The sequence below is a fragment of the Oncorhynchus mykiss genome, unplaced genomic scaffold (assembly GCF_013265735.2).
Source record: "Oncorhynchus mykiss isolate Arlee unplaced genomic scaffold, USDA_OmykA_1.1 un_scaffold_280, whole genome shotgun sequence".
Classification (NCBI taxonomy): Eukaryota; Metazoa; Chordata; class Actinopteri; order Salmoniformes; family Salmonidae; genus Oncorhynchus; species Oncorhynchus mykiss.
In genome coordinates this window covers 66,493-85,000 of record NW_023493734.1, presented here as the reverse complement: position 1 = coordinate 85,000, position 18,508 = coordinate 66,493, and the positions used below count along the sequence as shown (strand labels likewise).

The 18,508-nt window shown below is 47.6% G+C and overlaps 1 protein-coding gene across 1 annotated transcript in view; it reads right to left on the bottom strand.

Annotated features, from left to right (window-relative positions):
• The window catches only part of LOC110505954 (WD repeat-containing and planar cell polarity effector protein fritz homolog), a 134,036-nt gene that overhangs the window by 55,088 nt on the left and 60,440 nt on the right, over window positions 1-18,508 (bottom strand). Inside the window, exons 9-10 of the mRNA XM_036973643.1 lie at window positions 13,917-14,340; window positions 13,188-13,370 (exon numbers count right to left, since the gene is read on the bottom strand). Of these exons, the coding sequence (XP_036829538.1) occupies window positions 13,188-13,370; window positions 13,917-14,340 (607 nt within the window). The remainder of the gene's footprint in view (window positions 1-13,187; window positions 13,371-13,916; window positions 14,341-18,508) is intronic.

Genomic DNA, 18,508 nt, shown 5'->3' with positions numbered 1-18,508 from the left:
AGCGTTATGACGGCTGCGTGGTCCCATGGTGTTTATACTTGCGTACTATTGTTTGTACAGATGAACGTGGTACCTTCAGGCGTTTGGAAATTGTTCCCAAGGATGAACCAGACTTGTGGAGATCTATAATTTTTTTTCTGAGGTCTTGGCTGATTTATTTTGATTTACCCATGATGTCAAGCAAAGAGGCACTGAGTTTGAAGGTAGGCCTTGAAATACATCCATCCACAAGTAGACCTCCAATTGACTCAAAGTATGTCAATTGGCCTATCAGAAGCTTCTAAAGCCATGACATCACTTTCTGGAATTTTCCAAGCTGTTTAAAGGCACAGTCAATTTAGTGTATGTAAACTTCTGACCCACTGGAATTGTGATACAGTGAATTATAAGTGAAATAATCTGTCTGTACACAATTGTTGGATAAATTACTTGTGTCATGCACAAAGTAGATGTCCTAACTGACTTGCCAAAAGTACAGTTTGTTAACAAAAAATGTGTGGAGTGGTTAAAAAACAAGTTTTAATGACTCCAACCTAAGTGTATGTAAACTTCCGACTTCAACTGTAAGACTGTGTGTGTGTGTGTGTGTGTGTGTGTGTGTGTGTGTGTGTGTGTGTGGATGTGGCTGTGATATAGGTTGCACGGCAGTCAGGAGTGTACCATATGATCTCAATTACCTGAATTTTCACCTGCAGCAGTCGACACCTAACCTTCCTGTACACAAAACGAGATGCCCTGCACCTTCACTGTCCGCAAACATACACACCTTCACTGTCCGTACACACACACACACACACACACACACACACACACACACACACACACACACACACACACACACACACACACACACACACACACACACACACACACACACACACACACACACACACACACACACACACACACACACACACACACACACACACACACACACACACACACACACACGTACCCGCTCAACCAGTCCCCACTTCCTCCCAACCCCCTAAATACCACACTTAACCTGTTCTTCAACCTATTCCAACACAACCCCACTACAACATTTCACTGTCCTTACACACACACACACACCTTCACTGTCCATAAACAAACACACACACCTTCACTGTCCGTAAACAAACACACACACCTTCACTGTCCGCAAACACACACACCTTCACTGTCCTTACAAACACACACACCTTCGCTGTCCGTAAACACACACACACACACACACACACACACACACACACACACACACACACACACACACACACACACACACACACACACACACACACACCTTCACTGTCCTTACACACACACACACCTTCACTGTCTGTACACACACACACACACACACCTTCACTGTCCGTACACACCCACACAGCTTCACTGTCCATACACACAACACCAGAAAGCTCTCCTGCCGGTAAGAGCACAAAACCTTCTCATTTCATTATTCATCAGTCAATAACCCAGGGATTCAATAACCCAGGGAAGAAATGCATTATCAATCCCCTGCAGTCATCAGACATTATCCATCACCTGCAGTCATCAGGCATTATCCATCACCTGCAGTCATCAGACATTATCCATCACCTGCAGTCATCAGGCATTATCCATCACCTGCAGTCATCAGACATTATCCATCACCTGCAGTCATCAGACATTATCCATCACCTGCAGTCATCAGGCATTATCCATCACCTGCAGTCATCAGACATTATCCATCACCTGCAGTCATCAGACATTATCCATCACCTGCAGTCATCAGACATTATCAATCACCTGCAGTCATCAGACATTATCCATCACCTGCAGTCATCAGACATTATCCATCACCTGCAGTCATCAGACATTATCAATCACCTGCAGTCATCAGACATTATCCATCACCTGCAGTCATCAGACATTATCAATCCCCTGCAGTCATCAGGCATTATCAATCCCCTGTAGTCACCAGGCATTATCAATCACCTGCAGTCATCAGACATTATCAATCCCCTGCAGTCATCAGACATTATCAATCCCCTGTAGTCACCAGGCATTATCAATCACCTGCAGTCATCAGACATTATCAATCACCTGCAGTCATCAGACATTATCAATCACCTGCAGTCATCAGGCATTATCAATCACCTGCAGTCACCAGGCATTATCAATCACCTGCAGTCATCAGACATGATCAATCCCTGTAGTCATCAGGCATTATCAATCACATGCAGTCATCAGGCATTATCAATCACCTGCAGTCATCAGACATTATCAATCACCTGCAAGTCATCAGACATAATAAATCACCTGACGTCATCAGACATTATCAATCACATGCAGTCATCAGGCATTATCAATCCCCTGCAGTCATCAGACATTATCAATCACCTGCAAGTCATCAGACATTATCAATCACCTGACGTCATCAGACATTATCAATCACATGCAGTCATCAGACATTATCAATCCCCTGCAGTCATCAGACATTATCAATCACCTGCAAGTCATCAGACATTATCAATCACCTGACGTCATCAGACATTATCAATCACATGCAGTCATCAGGCATTATCAATCCCCTGCAGTCATCAGACATTATCAATCACCTGACGTCATCAGACATTATCAATCATCTGCAGTCATCAGGCGTTATAAGTCATCTGAGTGTCATTATAAGAATGCAATGAGTGTGCAAAGCTGTCATCAAGGTAAAGGGTGGCTACTTTGAAGAATCTCAAACATATTTTGATTTGTTGAAAACTTTTTTGGTTACTACATGATTCCATATGCGTTATTTCATAGTTTTGATTTCTTCACTATTATTCTACACTGTAGAAAATAGTAAAAAAGAAAGAAAACCCCTGAAATGAGTAGGAGTGTCCACACTGGTACTGTATGTGAGTGAGGTGGGGTGGGGGCGCACGTAGTCAGACGATTAGGGGGCAAAGTGACGACCACCTTATTGTCTAATCAATTTAATGAACGGGGGAAGAGGGGAGGGATTGTTAGTCCCAATTAAAATTACAAACTGGCAATTAGCAAACCTCTCAAATCCCCTAAAGACTCCGCTAATGTGGCAAATAGATCAGCTGAGATCTGTGTGTGAGCATGTGAGCATGTGTGTGTGTGTGTGTGTGTATATACAGTGCCTTGAGAAAGTATTCGGCCCCCTTGAACTTTGCGACCTTTTGCCACATTTCAGGCTTCAAGCATAAAGATATAAAACTGTATTTTTTTGTGAAGAATCAACAACAAGTGGGACACAATCATGAAGTGGAACGACATTTATTGGATATTTCAAACTTTTTTAACAAATCAAAAACGGAAAAATTGGGCGTGCAAAATTATTCAGCCCCTTTACTTTCAGTGCAGCAAACTCTCTCCAGAAGTTCAGTGAGGATCTCTGAATGATCCAATGTTGACCTAAATGACTAATGATGATAAATACAATCCACCTGTGTGTAATCAAGTCTCCGTATAAATGCACCTGCACTGTGATAGTCTCAGAGGTCCGTCAAAAGCGCAGAGAGCATCATGAAGAACAAGGAACACACCAGGCAGGTCCGAGATACTGTTGTGAAGAAGTTTAAAGCCGGATTTGGATACAAAAAGATTTCCCAAGCTTTAAACATCCCAAGGAGCACTGTGCAAGCGATAATATTGAAATGGAAGGAGTATCAGACCACTGCAAATCTACCAAGACCTGGCCGTCCCTCTAAACTTTCAGCTCATACAAGGAGAAGACTGATCAGAGATGCAGCCAAGAGGCCCATGATCACTCTGGATGAACTGCAGAGATCTACAGCTGAGGTGGGAGACTCTGTCCATAGGACAACAATCAGTCGTATATTGCACAAATCTGGCCTTTATGGAAGAGTGGCAAGAAGAAAGCCATTTCTTAAAGATATCCATAAAAGTGTCATTTAAAGTTTGCCACAAGCCACCTGGGAGACACACCAAACATGTGGAAGAAGGTGCTCTGGTCAGATGAAACCAAAATTTAACTTTTTGGCAACAATGCAAATTGTTATGTTTGGCGTAAAAGCAACACAGCTCATCACCCTGAACACACCATCTCCACTGTCAAACATGGTGGTGGCAGCATCATGGTTTGGGCCTGCTTTTCTTCAGCAGGGACAGGGAAGATGGTTAAAATTGATGGGAAGATGGATGGAGCCAAATACAGGATCATTCTGGAAGAAAACCTGATGGAGTCTGCAAAAGACCTGAGACTGGGACGGAGATTTGTCTTCCAACAAGACAATGATCCAAAACATAAAGCAAAATCTACAATGGAATGGTTCAAAAATAAACATATCCAGGTGTTAGAATGGCCAAGTCAAAGTCCAGACCTGAATCCAATCGAGAATCTGTGGAAAGAACTGAAAACTGCTGTTCACAAATGCTCTCCATCCAACCTCACTGAGCTCGAGCTGTTTTGCAAGGAGGAATGGGAAAAAATGTCAGTCTCTCGATGTGCAAAACTGATAGAGACATACCCCAAGCGACTTACAGCTGTAATCGCAGCAAAAGGTGGCGCTACAAAGTATTAACTTAAGGGGGCTGAATAATTTTGCACGCCCAATTTTTCAGTTTTTGATTTGTTAAAAAAGTTTGAAATATCCAATAAATGTTGTTCCACTTCATGATTGTGTCCCACTTGTTGTTGATTCTTCACAAAAAAATACAGTTTTATATCTTTATGTTTGAAGCCTGAAATGTGGCAAAAGGTCGCAAAGTTCAAGGGGGCCGAATACTTCCGCAAGGCACTGTATATGAGGTGAGTCTGAGTTCTGTGTGTCAGCATCTGCGCCTTGCTAAGTCTCACCACACATGCACACACTAGCCTGCTAGTTATACAAACACCCAACAGTCTAGCTAGCCTAACACCAAACAGTCTAGCTAGACTAATCCCTAGCCTGTTAGTGACAAACAGACTACCTAGCCTAACCTGTTAGTGACAAACAGACTAACTAGCCTAACCTGTTAGTGATAAACAGTCTAGCTAGCCTAACCCCTAGCCTGCTTGAAACGCCAAACAGTCTAGCTAGCCTAACCTAATCAGTTAGTCAAACAGACTAGCTAGCCTAACCTGTTAGTGACAAATAAACTAACTAGCCTAACCCCTACCCTGTTAGTGACAAACAAACTAGCTATCTTAACCCCTAGCCTGCTTGTGAAACACCAAACAGTCTAGCTGGCCTAACCCCTAGCCTATTAGTCAAACAGTCTAGCTAGCCTAACCCCTAGCCTGCTTGCGAAACGCCAAACAGTCTAGCTAGCCTAACTTAGTCAGTTAGTCAAACAGTCTAGCTAGCCTAACCCCTCGTTTGTTAGTTAAACACCAAACAGTCTAGCTAGCCTAACCCCTAGTCTGCTAGTGAAACACCAAACAGTCTAGCTAGCCTAACCCCTAGCCTGTTAGTGACAAACAGACTAGCTAGCCTAACCCCTAGCCTGCTTGTGAAACACCAAACAGTCTAGCTGGCCTAACCCCTAGCCTATTAGTCAAACAGTCTAGCTAGCCTAACCCCTAGCCTGCTTGCGAAACGCCAAACAGTCTAGCTAGCCTAACTTAGTCAGTTAGTCAAACAGTCTAGCTAGCCTAACCCCTAGCCTGCTAGTAAAACACCAATCAGTCTAGCTAGCCTAACCCCTCGTTTGTTAGTGAAACACCAAACAGTCTAGCTAGCCTAACCCCTAGTCTGCTAGTGAAACACCAAACAGTCTTGCTAGCCTAACCCCTAGCCTGCTAGTGAAACACCAATCAGCCTAGCTAGCCTAACCCCTAGTCTGCTAGTGAAACACTGAACAGTCTAGCTAGCCTAAACACTAGTATTCTAGTGAAACACCAAACAGTCTAGCTAGCCTAACCCCTAGTCTGCTAGTGAAACACCAATCAGTCTAGCTAGCCTAACCCCTAGTCTCCTAGTGAAACACCAAACAGTCTAGCTAACCGCGTCTTTTCCCCAACTCAGTTAAGCCAAAACCACGCCCCGTTATTCAGAGGAGTGTTCTACTACGCTCCCATTGGCTAGCTAGCGTTGTCTCACTCACAGGCGATCAGCACAGAGACTGTGACCTTCCAAGGTAAGGATGGAAAGTTGAATTGAACAATTAGCTGCCTACCGTAATCCAGACCTGTTATTATCAGGTTTGGTAACATTTGCCCATGTATTTATTTTCAGAGTTTCAATGAGTTGTAAAAATGTCTCAGAGAACTCTGCTGAATTCCCTCAATTGAAGGGCAGCTAGGTTAACCTAGGCTACTTAACGTTACTAGCTCAGTATTTGAAGTTGTTTTATTAAACCTTATGTAGTCTATTATCAGGTAAAAGCATATGCTTATTATTCATAATTTCTCAAATAATTATTAGCTAATCATTCAGTCGAATACGCTATGCTACAGCCATTGAATCTGTCTTTGAGCGTTAAAGGGATGTTAATGGCTAGTTCGGTCCACGACATTATGTTATTATATTTTTTCAATCTTGAAATACAAGGGCAAATGTTATTAATCAGTGACTGAAATTTCACGCTATGTGATATTCACTTCCGGACTTGGAGACTTGGGAGACTTGAGAGACTTGGGAGACTTGGAGAGTGCTGAAAGCATTGCAGAACGGCCCTCTGAATAACGGGGCGTGGTTTTGGCTGCGTTGGGGGGGGGGGGGGGGGGTGGGGGGGAGAAAGAGGCAGCCTAACCACTAGTCTGTTAGTGAAACAAAAAGGTCGGGCACCTATAATCCAATTCCAATGATTTAATTAAATGAGTGTGTGGAGTTCCAAAACCAGAGGCTGTTTAAGGCCTCTGTAGTTTGTCTGTGTGACTGTTATTATCTTGTCTTGTATATATCCCTTACAAAACAAAGACAGCAGTTGTACAAGTGCAGTAACTGCCGTCGACTGTGGTATTTTGTAAGCAGTAATTGCAGAATTAACTTCAGTGTAATGCAGTTATACTGCAATCTTTTTTCCGTAAGGGATGAGTCCATTGCTCCTGTAAATACTCTGACATTATGCTATGTGTCTCTATTCACTACAAAGGAAAGGAACCTTTTAACCAGCAGCAATGAGACACTAAACGCAGCACCAAACCTTGAGGTAAAGAAGCTCAAGTAGAAAACTACACAAAAACAACATCCTCAATGATGCGCTTCGGATGTTGAGTTTGTGTCAACACTGTAAAACACGTTTAGTAGCGTTTCTCGCTCTCTTAGTCTTCTCTTTATTTCTCTGTGCAAAAAACAACAACAAACTAGACTCTTTCAGAGGACGTGTGGCGCACGGCACGCACCAAGCTGCCCTTCCGTAGCCTCTCCCCGAGCAGCCCTCGCCCCAGCGAACGTGTGCCCAGATGAGATAACTCTGGCAGGCAGAGGGAAGCAAGAGGGAGGGCCTCCTCCTCTGGAAGAGAAGAACATGAAAAAACCTGGATGCAGGCCAAGTCTTTCTTGTCTTTCTTTCTCACCGCTTCGAACTCACTCCCTCCCTCCCCCTTCCTCCCTCCCTCCCTCCCTCCCTTCCTCCCTACCTCTAGCCCTCTCTTTCCCTCCCTAACTCTAGCCCTCTCCCTCCCTCCCTACCTCTAGCCCTCTCCCTCCCTCCGTACCTCTAGCCCTCTCCCTCCCTCCCTCCCTGTCTCGCCCCCTTCCCCCTCACTCCTCACCCTCCCTCCCCCTTCCTCCCTACCTCTAGCCCTCTCCCTCCCTCCCTCCCTCCCTGTCTCACCTCCTCCCTCCCTCCGCCCCCTCCCTCCCCCTTCCTCCCTACCTCTAGCCCTCTCCCTCCCTCCCTGTCTCGCCCCCTCCCTCCCTCCGCCCCCTCCCTCCCCCTTCCTCCCTACCTCTAGCCCTCTCCCTCCCTCCCTCCCTGTCTCGCCCCCTCCCTCCCTACCTACCTCTCCTCCTCACCCTCCCTCCCCCTTCCTCCCTACCTCTAGCCCTCTCCCTCCCCCTTATATCCCCCCCTCTCCACCCTCCCTCTCTCCCCCACCCTCCCTCTCCCTTACCCCACCCTCCCTCTCTCCCTCTCTCCCTCTCTCCTTCCCCCTTACCCCCTACACCTCCCTCCTTCCTCTCTCTCCCATGTAGCAGACCTAATGAATTGAGTGACTAAAGAAAATGAGGAGAGCTAAACAAGCAGGAAGACAAACAGACAGAAAGAGAAGAACAAGTGTGACTGAACACAGAACAGAAACACACACACACACACACACACACACACACACACACACACACACACACACACACACACACACACACACACACACACACACACACACACACACACACACAGAGAAACACACACACATGCACACACATGCACACACACACACACACACACACACACACACACACACACACACACACACACAGAAACACACACGTTGGCGAGAATAATCATCGCAGAAAGACGCACGGTTACTTTCTTCATCAAAACCTTGGCAGACGATCAGAGGAGAGGAGGCTATTGTCAGAACCTGCATGCAAGCACACACACACACACACACACACACACACACACACACACACACACACGTGCGCACACACACACACGCCTCTCCACACACACAGACACCCTCCTCTCCCTCAGTTGAGTCGCATCGTCTTCTTGTGTCAGTGTCACATTTTCCTTCAAATATACACACTTCCCTACACACACACACACACACACACAAACCCACCCACTCACACACACACACACACACACACACACACACACACACACACACATTTGCCCCCACATACAACCCCCCCTACACACACACACACACACACTCACACATTTCCCCCCACATACAACCCCCCTACACACACACACACACACACACACACACACACATTTCCCCCCACATACAACCCCCCCTACACACACACACACACACAATTCCCCCCACATACAACCACCCTACACACACACACACACACACACACACACACTCACACATTTCCCCCCACATACAACCCCACCCCCTACACACACACACACACACACACACACACACACACACACACACACACACACACACACACACTCACTCACTCACACATTTCCCCCCACATACAACCCCCCTACACACACACACACACACACACACACACACACAGTCACACATTTCCCCCCCACATACAACCCCCCCTACACACACACACACACACTCACACATTTCCCCACACATACAACCTCCCCTAAACACACACACACACACACACACACACACACACACACACTCACACATTTCCCCCCACATACAACCCCCCTCCCCTACACACACACACACACACTCACACATTTCCCCCCACATACAACCCCCCCCTACACACACACACACACACACACATTTCCCCCCACATACAATCCCCCCCTACACACACACACACACACACACACACTCACACATTTCCCCCCACATACAACCCCCCTCTACACACACACACACACGCACACACACACACACACACACAAACACACACACACACACACACACACACACATTTCCCCCCCACATACAACCCCCCTCTACACACACACATGGTTTTCTTATGACAGTGTCACATCGCATCTTCTTCCAAAGTCACAACAATTAAGAGACGTGCTCCTCTCCTCCTCGGCAGGAACGTTTTGATTGGCAAACTTAATCTGAGGGCCCCAGGGGACACAGCCACTGTAAACGATTTATCGGAAAAATGCATCCCAGAATGCACCTGTGGGGGGCCCATGGCCCAGGGGCGATTATTGAATAACCTCTACGAGCTATGATTCCTTCTGCTTGCCCTCGCCAACCGACCGACCCACACATTAACTTCCCTCAACTCTAACAGTATGGATGCAGGGGTTGATGTAGCCAACACTGTGTGTGTGTGTGTGTGTGTGTGTGTGTGTGTGTGTGTGTGTGTGTGTGGGAGAGATGTGAGTGATGTGCTCCTCTCCTAAAGTGATAGTAGGTATGCAGGGTTTTGTTCCAGCACTACACAAACTTAACAAGTTATGGGCTACCCTACCGCCTGGCGACGGGGGTTTGAGTCCCATCTAGACCTCTTCTGTCTCTGCTCTTACATTCAGTCTCCCTCTCTGTTTTCCCGCTGTACTGTCTAAAATACTAAATAAACAGGAAAGAGGATTAATACAACTAAACAGTATGGATGTTAGGGCAGGGGTGGCCAACCAACCCTCCTTCTGGGGAGGGAGGTTTACAGGGAGTGCAGGGTTTTGTTTCAGCCCCACACTGTTACATTCTATTAATCAGCTGCTCCTCAGGACCTTGAGAGCAGACAGACAGCGAGAGAGACAGACAGACAGCGAGAGAGAGAGACAGACAGCGATTGAGACAGACAGACAGACAGCGAGAGAGAGACAGACAGACAGCGAGAGGGAGAGACAGACAGCGAGAGAGAGAGACAGACAGCGAGAGAGAGAGACAGACAGCGAGAGAGAGAGAGAAATCAACTCAATGTAATTGAAGAATCCATAGACTCTAACCACTTCTGGGCAAATTGGAAAACACTAAACAAACAACAACACAAAGAATTATCTATCCAAAATGGAGATGTATGGGTAAACCACTTCTCCAATCTATTTGGCTCTATAACAAAGAATAAAGAGCAAAAACATATACATGATCAAATACAGATCTTAGAATCAACTATTAAAGACTACCAGAACCCACTGGATTCTCCAATTACATTGAATGAGTTACAGGACAAAATAAAAACCCTCCAACCCAAAAAGGCCTGTGGTGTTGATGGTATCCTCAATGAAATGATCAAATATACAGACAACAAATTCCAATTGGCTATACTAAAACTCTTTAACATCATACTTAGCTATGGCATCTTCCCCAATATTTGGAACCAAGGACTGATCACCCCAATCCACAAAAGTGGAGACAAATTTGACCCCCAATAACTACCGTGGAATATGTGTCAACAGTAACCTTGGGAAAATCCTCTGCATTATTATTAACAGCAGACTCGTACATTTCCTCAATGAAAACAATGTACTGAGCAAATGTCAAATTGGCTTTTTACCAAATTACCGTACAACAGACCATGTATTCACCCTGCACACCCTAATTGACAACCAAACAAACCAAAACAAAGGCAAAGTCTTCTCATGCTTTGTTGATTTCAAAAAAGCCTTCGACTCAATCTGGCATGAGGGTCTGCTATACAAACTGATGGAAAGTGGTGTTGGGGGTAAAACATACGACATTATAAAATCCATGTACACAAACAACAAGTGTGCGGTTAAAATTGGCAAAAAACACACACATTTCTTCACACAGGGTCGTGGGGTTAGACAGGGATGCAGCTTAAGCCCCACCCTCTTCAACATATATATCAACGAATTGGCGCAGGCACTAGAAAAGTCTGCAGCACCCGGCCTCCCCCTGCTAGAATCCGAAGTCAAATGTCTGCAGTTTGCCGATGATCTGGTGCTTCTGTCACCAACCAAGGAGGGCCTACAGCAGCACCTAGATCTTATGCACAGATTCTGTCAGACCTGGGCCCTGACAGTAAATCTCAGTAAGACCAAAATAATGGTGTTCCAAAAAAAGATCCAGTCACCAGGACCACAAATACAAATTCCATCTAGACACTGTTGCCCTAGAGCACACAAAAAACTATACATACCTTGGCCTAAACATCAGCGCCACAGGTAACTTCCACAAAGACAAGGCAAGAAGGGCATTCTATGCCATCAAAAGAAACATAAATTTCAACATACCAATTAGGATTTGGCTAAAAATACTTGAATCAGTCATAGAGCCCATTGCCCTTTATGGTTGTGAGGTCTGGGGTCCGCTCACCAACCAATACTTCACAAAATGGGACAAACACCAAATTGAGACTCTGCACGCAGAATTCTGCAAAAATATCCTCCGTGTACAACGTAGAACACCAAATAATGCACGCAGAGCAGAATTAGGCCGATACCCACTAATTATCAAAATCCAGAAAAGAGCCGTTAAATTCTACAACCACCTAAAAGGAAGCGATTCACAAACCTTCCATAACAAAGCCATCACCTACAGAGAGATGAACCTGGAGAAGAGTCCCCTAAGCAAGCTGGTCCTGGGGCTCTGTTCACAAACACAAACACACCCTACAGAGCCCCAGGACAACAGCACAATTAGACCCAACCAAATCATGAGAAAACAAAAAGATAATTACTTGACACATTGGAAAGAATTAACAAAAAAACAGAGCAAACTAGAATGCTATTTGGCCCTAAACAGAGAGTACACAGCGGCAGAATACCTGACTACTGTGACTGACCCAAAATTAAGGAAAGCTTTGACTATGTACAGACTCAGTGAGCATAGCCTTGCTATTGAGAAAGGCCGCCGAAGGAAGACATGGCTCTCAAGAGAAGACAGGCTATGCGCTCAATGCCCACAAAATGAGGTGGAAACTGAGCTGCACTTCCTAACCTCCTGCCCAATGTATGACCATATTAGAGAGACATATTTCCCTCAGATTACACAGATCCACAAAGAATTCGAAAACAAATCCAATTTTGAAAAACTCCCATATCTACTGGGTGAAATTCCACAGTGTGCCATCACAGCAGCAAGATGTATGACCTGTTGCCACGAGAAAAGGGCAACCAGTGAAGAACACACACCATTGTAAATACAACCCATATTTATGCTTATTTATTTTATCTTGTGTCCTTTAACCATTTGTACATTGTTAAAACACTGTATATATATATATAATATGACATTTGTAATGTCTTGACTGTTTTGAAACCTCTGTATGTGTAATGTTTACTGTTAATTTTTGTTGTTTTTCACTTTATATATTCACTTTGTATGTTGTCTACCTCACTTGCTTTGGCAATGTTAACACATGTTTCCCATGCCAATAAAGCCCTTGAATTGAATTGAATTGAGAGAGAGACAGACAGCGAGAGAGAGAGAGACAGACAGCGAGAGAGAGACAGACAGACAGAGACCGAGAGACACAGAGAGACAGAGACCAAGAGACACAGAGAGAGAGACAGAGAGAGACAGAGAGCGAGACAGAGAGAGACAGAGACAGAGAGAGACAGAGAGAGGGACAGACAGACAGCGAGACACAGACAGACAGCAAGAGAGACAGACAGCGAGCGAGAGAGACAGACAGCGAGCGAGAGAGACAGAGAGAGAGAGACAGACAGAGAGAGAGAGAGAGACACATGGTACTGTCCACTCCACCCACCCAGTCTGAACCTCAGTGCGGCCAGTGGCCCTCCATGGAAGGCCAGCAACAGTGTATCAGCTCCCTCCAGCCCCGTCCCCCCAGCCCACCACAGTCCCTCCAGCCCCCCAGGACAGTGCAGATGCTGGGCAAGCCTCAGAGTGGTGGTGGCTGGGGATGGGTCCTCTCCCACTAGGGTCAACCCTAGAGGGGCAAAATCATTACAAATGATTAATCCATCTAATTAACATTTATTTACATTATTATTTCATACACAACAGGTCTAAACAACACAAAATGACAGAAAACAAAGTGGTATTAGAATAGAGAGTATTTTATGCTGTATAATAAATGGTATATTGTAAGATAATGAAGCTGCAGGTATAATGGATCTGTCTGACTATTACAGAAAGGCCATTCAGGTGTGTGTGTCGTACACACCACACTCTGAGGAAGCTGCACGCTGAGACGGACCTCACTATGTGGTCCACTAAGACATGTTAAAACAAAGCTTCTGTTGCCACTTCTATTCAAGTGAACGTTGTGGTCGAGCAGTCAGTCCATTCGTCTACAGCACAGATGTCTAGCGCTGTCGGCATTGGTTGGAATCCGGCCCAATGACCTTGTGACACACTCTCTACCCCTCACTGTCTCTCCTCTGTTCAATAAAACATACAAAATGCTCAACATTATATTTAAACATGGGTGAAAAGTGAGTGCTGGCCGGTCAAAAATAATAGTTGTTTATACCTAGAGGAGCCAAGCCAAGATCCAGAGCCATCAGTTCCCCCTGGCCTCCCCCCACCACCACCACCCCCCCTGCAGGGTGCCAGGCCACCAGGACAGGCGGGATGGGGCAGGGGGCAAGCAGCGACACCCCTCTCCTCTCATCGTAGAGGACCAGAGAGGAGTCGCTGAGGCCCAGTAGCAGGGTGGTTGAGGAGGGGTGGCGGCAGCAGGAGACAGGGCGCGAGGAGACGGGGATACGGGTCGCCGAGAGACGTTGGAGGCGGCCGCGGGCGCACTCGTACACACAGGCATCTGCCCAGGACGTCCCGGTGGTGTGGGATCCTTGGGGTCCTTCAGGCAGCTCCACGGACAGAAGCTGGTACGGCTGCAGGAGACTGAAGCAGAGATCCAACAGGTCACCCTCAGTACACATGGAGCTGAGCACCTGGAGGGGAGAGAGAGACAGGTTAGACAGAGGAGGAGAGAGAGAGAGAGACAGGATAGACAGAGGAGGAGAGAGAGAGAGAGAGAGAGAGATGGGATAGACAGAGGAGGAGAGAGAGAGAGAGAGAGAGATGGGATAGACAGAGGAGGAGCGAGAGAGAGAGAGAGAGAGAGAGAGAGAGACGGGATAGACAGAGGAGGAGAGAGAGAGAGAGAGAGACGGGCTAGACAGAGGAGGAGAGAGAGAGAGAGAGAGAGAGAGAGAGAGAGAGAGACGGGCTAGACAGAGGAGAGAGAGAGAGAGAGAGAGAGAGAGAGAGAGAGAGAGAGAGACGGGCTAGACAGAGGAGGAGAGAGAGAGAGAGAGAGAGAGAGAGAGAGAGAGAGAGAGAGAGACACACACAGAGACAGAGACACAGACGGAGACAGAGACACAGACAGACAGAAAAACAGACAGAGAGACTCAGAGAGAGAGAGAGAGAGAGAGAGAGAAAGAGAGAGACTCAGAGAGAGAGAGAGAGAACAATAACAGTGTAGCTTCACTACAGCCTCTAGAGATGGAGTGTCAATCAAACAAGCCAATGATAAGTGCTCCATTCAACTCAAGGTCATAAATGTTTTCCTGGCACATTTCCTACCAGTCTACTTCACATATGCACTAAACAACAAACAATACCACTTCCTAGGTGTGTAAATTGCCCCAAGGGGACAAATAAAGCTGTATTGAATTGAACCCCACAAACGACAGAAAGTCGGTCACCTGCTGACACAGAACACTGCAACACAAACAATAGATGTCGTGTAGCTACAGAGACAGTCTGACTGTAATTCCTTTAGCTAGTCTCCCTCCCTGTCAGTCTCCCTCCCTTCCTTCCTGTCTCCCTCCATCCCTATCGGTCAGTCTCCCTCCGTGCCTGATTTTGTCCCTCCCTCCCTATCGGTCAGTCTCCCTCCCTCCCTGTCAGTCTCCCTCACTCCCTTCCTTCCTGTCTCCCTCCATCCCTATTAATCAGTCTCCCTCCATCCCTATCGGTCAGTCTCCCTCCCTGTCAGTCTCCCTCCCTTCCTTCCTGTCTCCCTCCATCCCTATCAGTCAGTCTCCCTCCCTCCCTGTCAGTCTCCCTCCCTTCCTTCCTGTCTCCCTCCATCCCTATTAAATTAGTCTCCCTCCATCCCTATCGGTCAGTCTCCCTCCCTGTCAGTCTCCCTCCCTTCCTTCCTGTCTCCCTCCATCCCTATCAGTCAGTCTCCCTCCCTCCCTATCGGTCAGTCTCCCTCCCTGTCAGTCTCCCTCCCTTCCTTCCTGTCTCCCTCCATCCCTATCGGTCAGTCTCCCTCCGTGTCTGACTTTGTCCCTCCCTCCCTATCGGTCAGTCCCCCTGCCTCCCAATCGGTCCGTCTCGCTCCCTCCCTACAGGTCAGTCTCCCTCCCTACCTCCCTGTCAGTCTCCCTCCCTTCCTTCCTGTCTCCCTCCATCCCTATCAGTCAGTCTCCCTCCCTCCCTATCGGTCAGTCTCCCTCCCTGTCAGTCTCCCTTCCTTACTTCCTGTCTCCCTCCATCCCTATCAGTCAGTCTCCCTCCCTCCCTATCGGTCAGTCTCCCTCCCTCCCTGTCAGTCTCCCTCCCTTCCTTCCTGTCTCCCTCCATCCCTATCGGTCAGTCTCCCTCCCTGTCAGTCTCCCTCCCTTCCTTCCTGTCTCCCTCCATCCCTATCAATCAGTCTCCCTCCATCCCTATCGGTCAGTCTCCCTCCCTGTCAGTCTCCCTCCCTTCCTTCCTGTCTCCCTCCATCCCTATCAGTCAGTCTCCCTCACTCCCTGTCAGTCTCCCTCCCTCCCTTCCTTCCTGTCTCCCTCCATCCCTATCAATCAGTCTCCCTCCATCCCTATCGGTCAGTCTCCCTCCCTGTCAGTCTCCCTCCCTTCCTTCCTGTCTCCCTCCATCCCTATCAGTCAGTCTCCCTCCCTCCCTATCGGTCAGTCTCCCTCCCTGTCAGTCTCCCTCCCTTCCTTCCTGTCTCCCTCCCTCCCTATCGGTCAGTCTCCCTGCCTCCCAATCGGTCCGTCTCGCTCCCTCCCTATTGGTCAGTCTCCCTCCCTCTCTATCGGTCAGTCTCCCTCCCTGTCAGTCTCCCTCCCTTCCTTCCTGTCTCCCTCCCTTGCCTCCCTCCCTGCTTGTCTCCCTCCCTATCTCCATCCCTCCCTATTGGTTAGTCTCCCTCCCTGCCTCCCTCCCCCCCTGTCTGTCTGTCTCCCTCTGTCCCTCCCTGCCTGTCTATCTCCATCCCTCCCTATTGGTTAGTCTCCCTCCCTGCCTCCCTGCCTCCCCCCCTCCCTGCCTCCCCCCTCCCTGCCTGCCTCTCTGTCTCCCTATCTCCCTGCCTGCCTGGTGCAAAACAAAGCTGGTAGTTTGTCAGGCTCTGCCAAGAAGAGACTTAGGCAGGTTTTGCCCACCATGGGCTGAGTCACAAATGGTTCCCTATTCCCCTATTATAGTGCACTACTTTAGACCGGAGCACTATTCCCCTATTACAGTGCACTACTTTAGACCGGAGCACTATTCCCCTATTATAGTGCACTACTTTAGACCGGAGCACTATTCCCCTATTACAGTGCACTACTTTAGACCGGAGCACTATTCCCCTATTATAGTGCACTACTTTAGACCGGAGCACTATTCCCCTATTATAGTGCACTACTTTAGACCAGATCCCTTTGGGCTCCACTATGGACCCTGGTCGCAAGCAGTGCACTAAATAGGGAATAGGGTGCCATTTGGGAATACAACAGGAAGGAAACAGATGACTGTTTTAGGCTCCTTTTTTTCTTCCCATAATCCCCTCGAGCCAGCTCCTGCTTGCACCCCAGGGGGGTGGGCAGGGGAGGAGGTGCTGACAGCACAGAAAGGGGGATGAGTGAAAGAGTGTGTGTGTGTGTGCTTAAGAGTGTGTGTGAGAGGCAGAGGTTAAGGGGAGGGTGGAGGGTTGGCATTTTGCCAGCCTCATGGTGAGCCACACCTGCCCCAGCCACAGACCCCCATTCTCTGGGTACTGCCCCGACTGCAGGGCTGGGCCTCACACTACACTCACACACACTTCACACACACACACACACACTCTTCAGCTCCTCAGACGTACAATCTGTCACACACCTAGACTACACTTATCACCACACCTCTTAGTTATTACCCTGACTACCATACACCTAGACTACACTTATCACCACACCTCTTAGTTATTACCCTGACTACCATACACCTAGACTACACTTATCACCACACCTCTTAGTTATTACCCTGACTACCACACACCTAGACTACACTTATCACCACACCTCTTAGTTATTACCCTGACTACCATACACCTAGACTACACTTATCACCACACCTCTTAGTTATTACCCTGACTACCATACACCTAGACTACACTTATCACCACACCTCTTAGTTATTACCCTGACTACCACACACCTAGACTACACTTATCACCACACCTCTTAGTTATTACCCTGACTACCACACACCTAGACTACACTTATCACCACACCTCTTAGTTATTACCCTGACTATCCTCTTCAAATCCCCCTGATCCCACCAAAACAGGACTAGCTGGTAGCTACACCTCCCCTCCCCTCCCACTCCTCAACAGGACTAGCTGGTAGCTACACCTCCCCTCCCCTCCCACTCCTCAACAGGACTAGCTGGTAGCTACACCCCCCCCCCCTCCCACTCCTCACTAGGACTAGCTGGTAGCTACACCTCCCCTCCCCTCCCACTCCTCAACAACAGCTAGAAGTAGGGGTAGGAGTAGGGGTAGGGATAGGAGTAGGGGTAGGGATAGGAGTAGGGGTAGGGATAGTGATAGGGGTAGGAGTAGAGGTAGGGGTAGGGATAGTGATAGGGGTAGGAGTAGGGATAGTGATAGGGGTAGAAGTAGGGGTAGGGATAGTGATAGGGGTAGAAGTAGGGGTAGGGATAGTGATAGGGGTAGGAGTAGGGGTAGGGATATGAGTAGGGGTAGGGATAGGAGTAGGGATAGTGATAGTGATAGGGGTAGGGATAGGAGTAGGGGTAGGGATAGGAGTAGGGTTAGGAGTAGGGGTAGGGATAGTGATAGGGGTAGAAGTAGGGGTAGGGATAGTGATAGGGGTAGGAGTAGGGATAGTGATA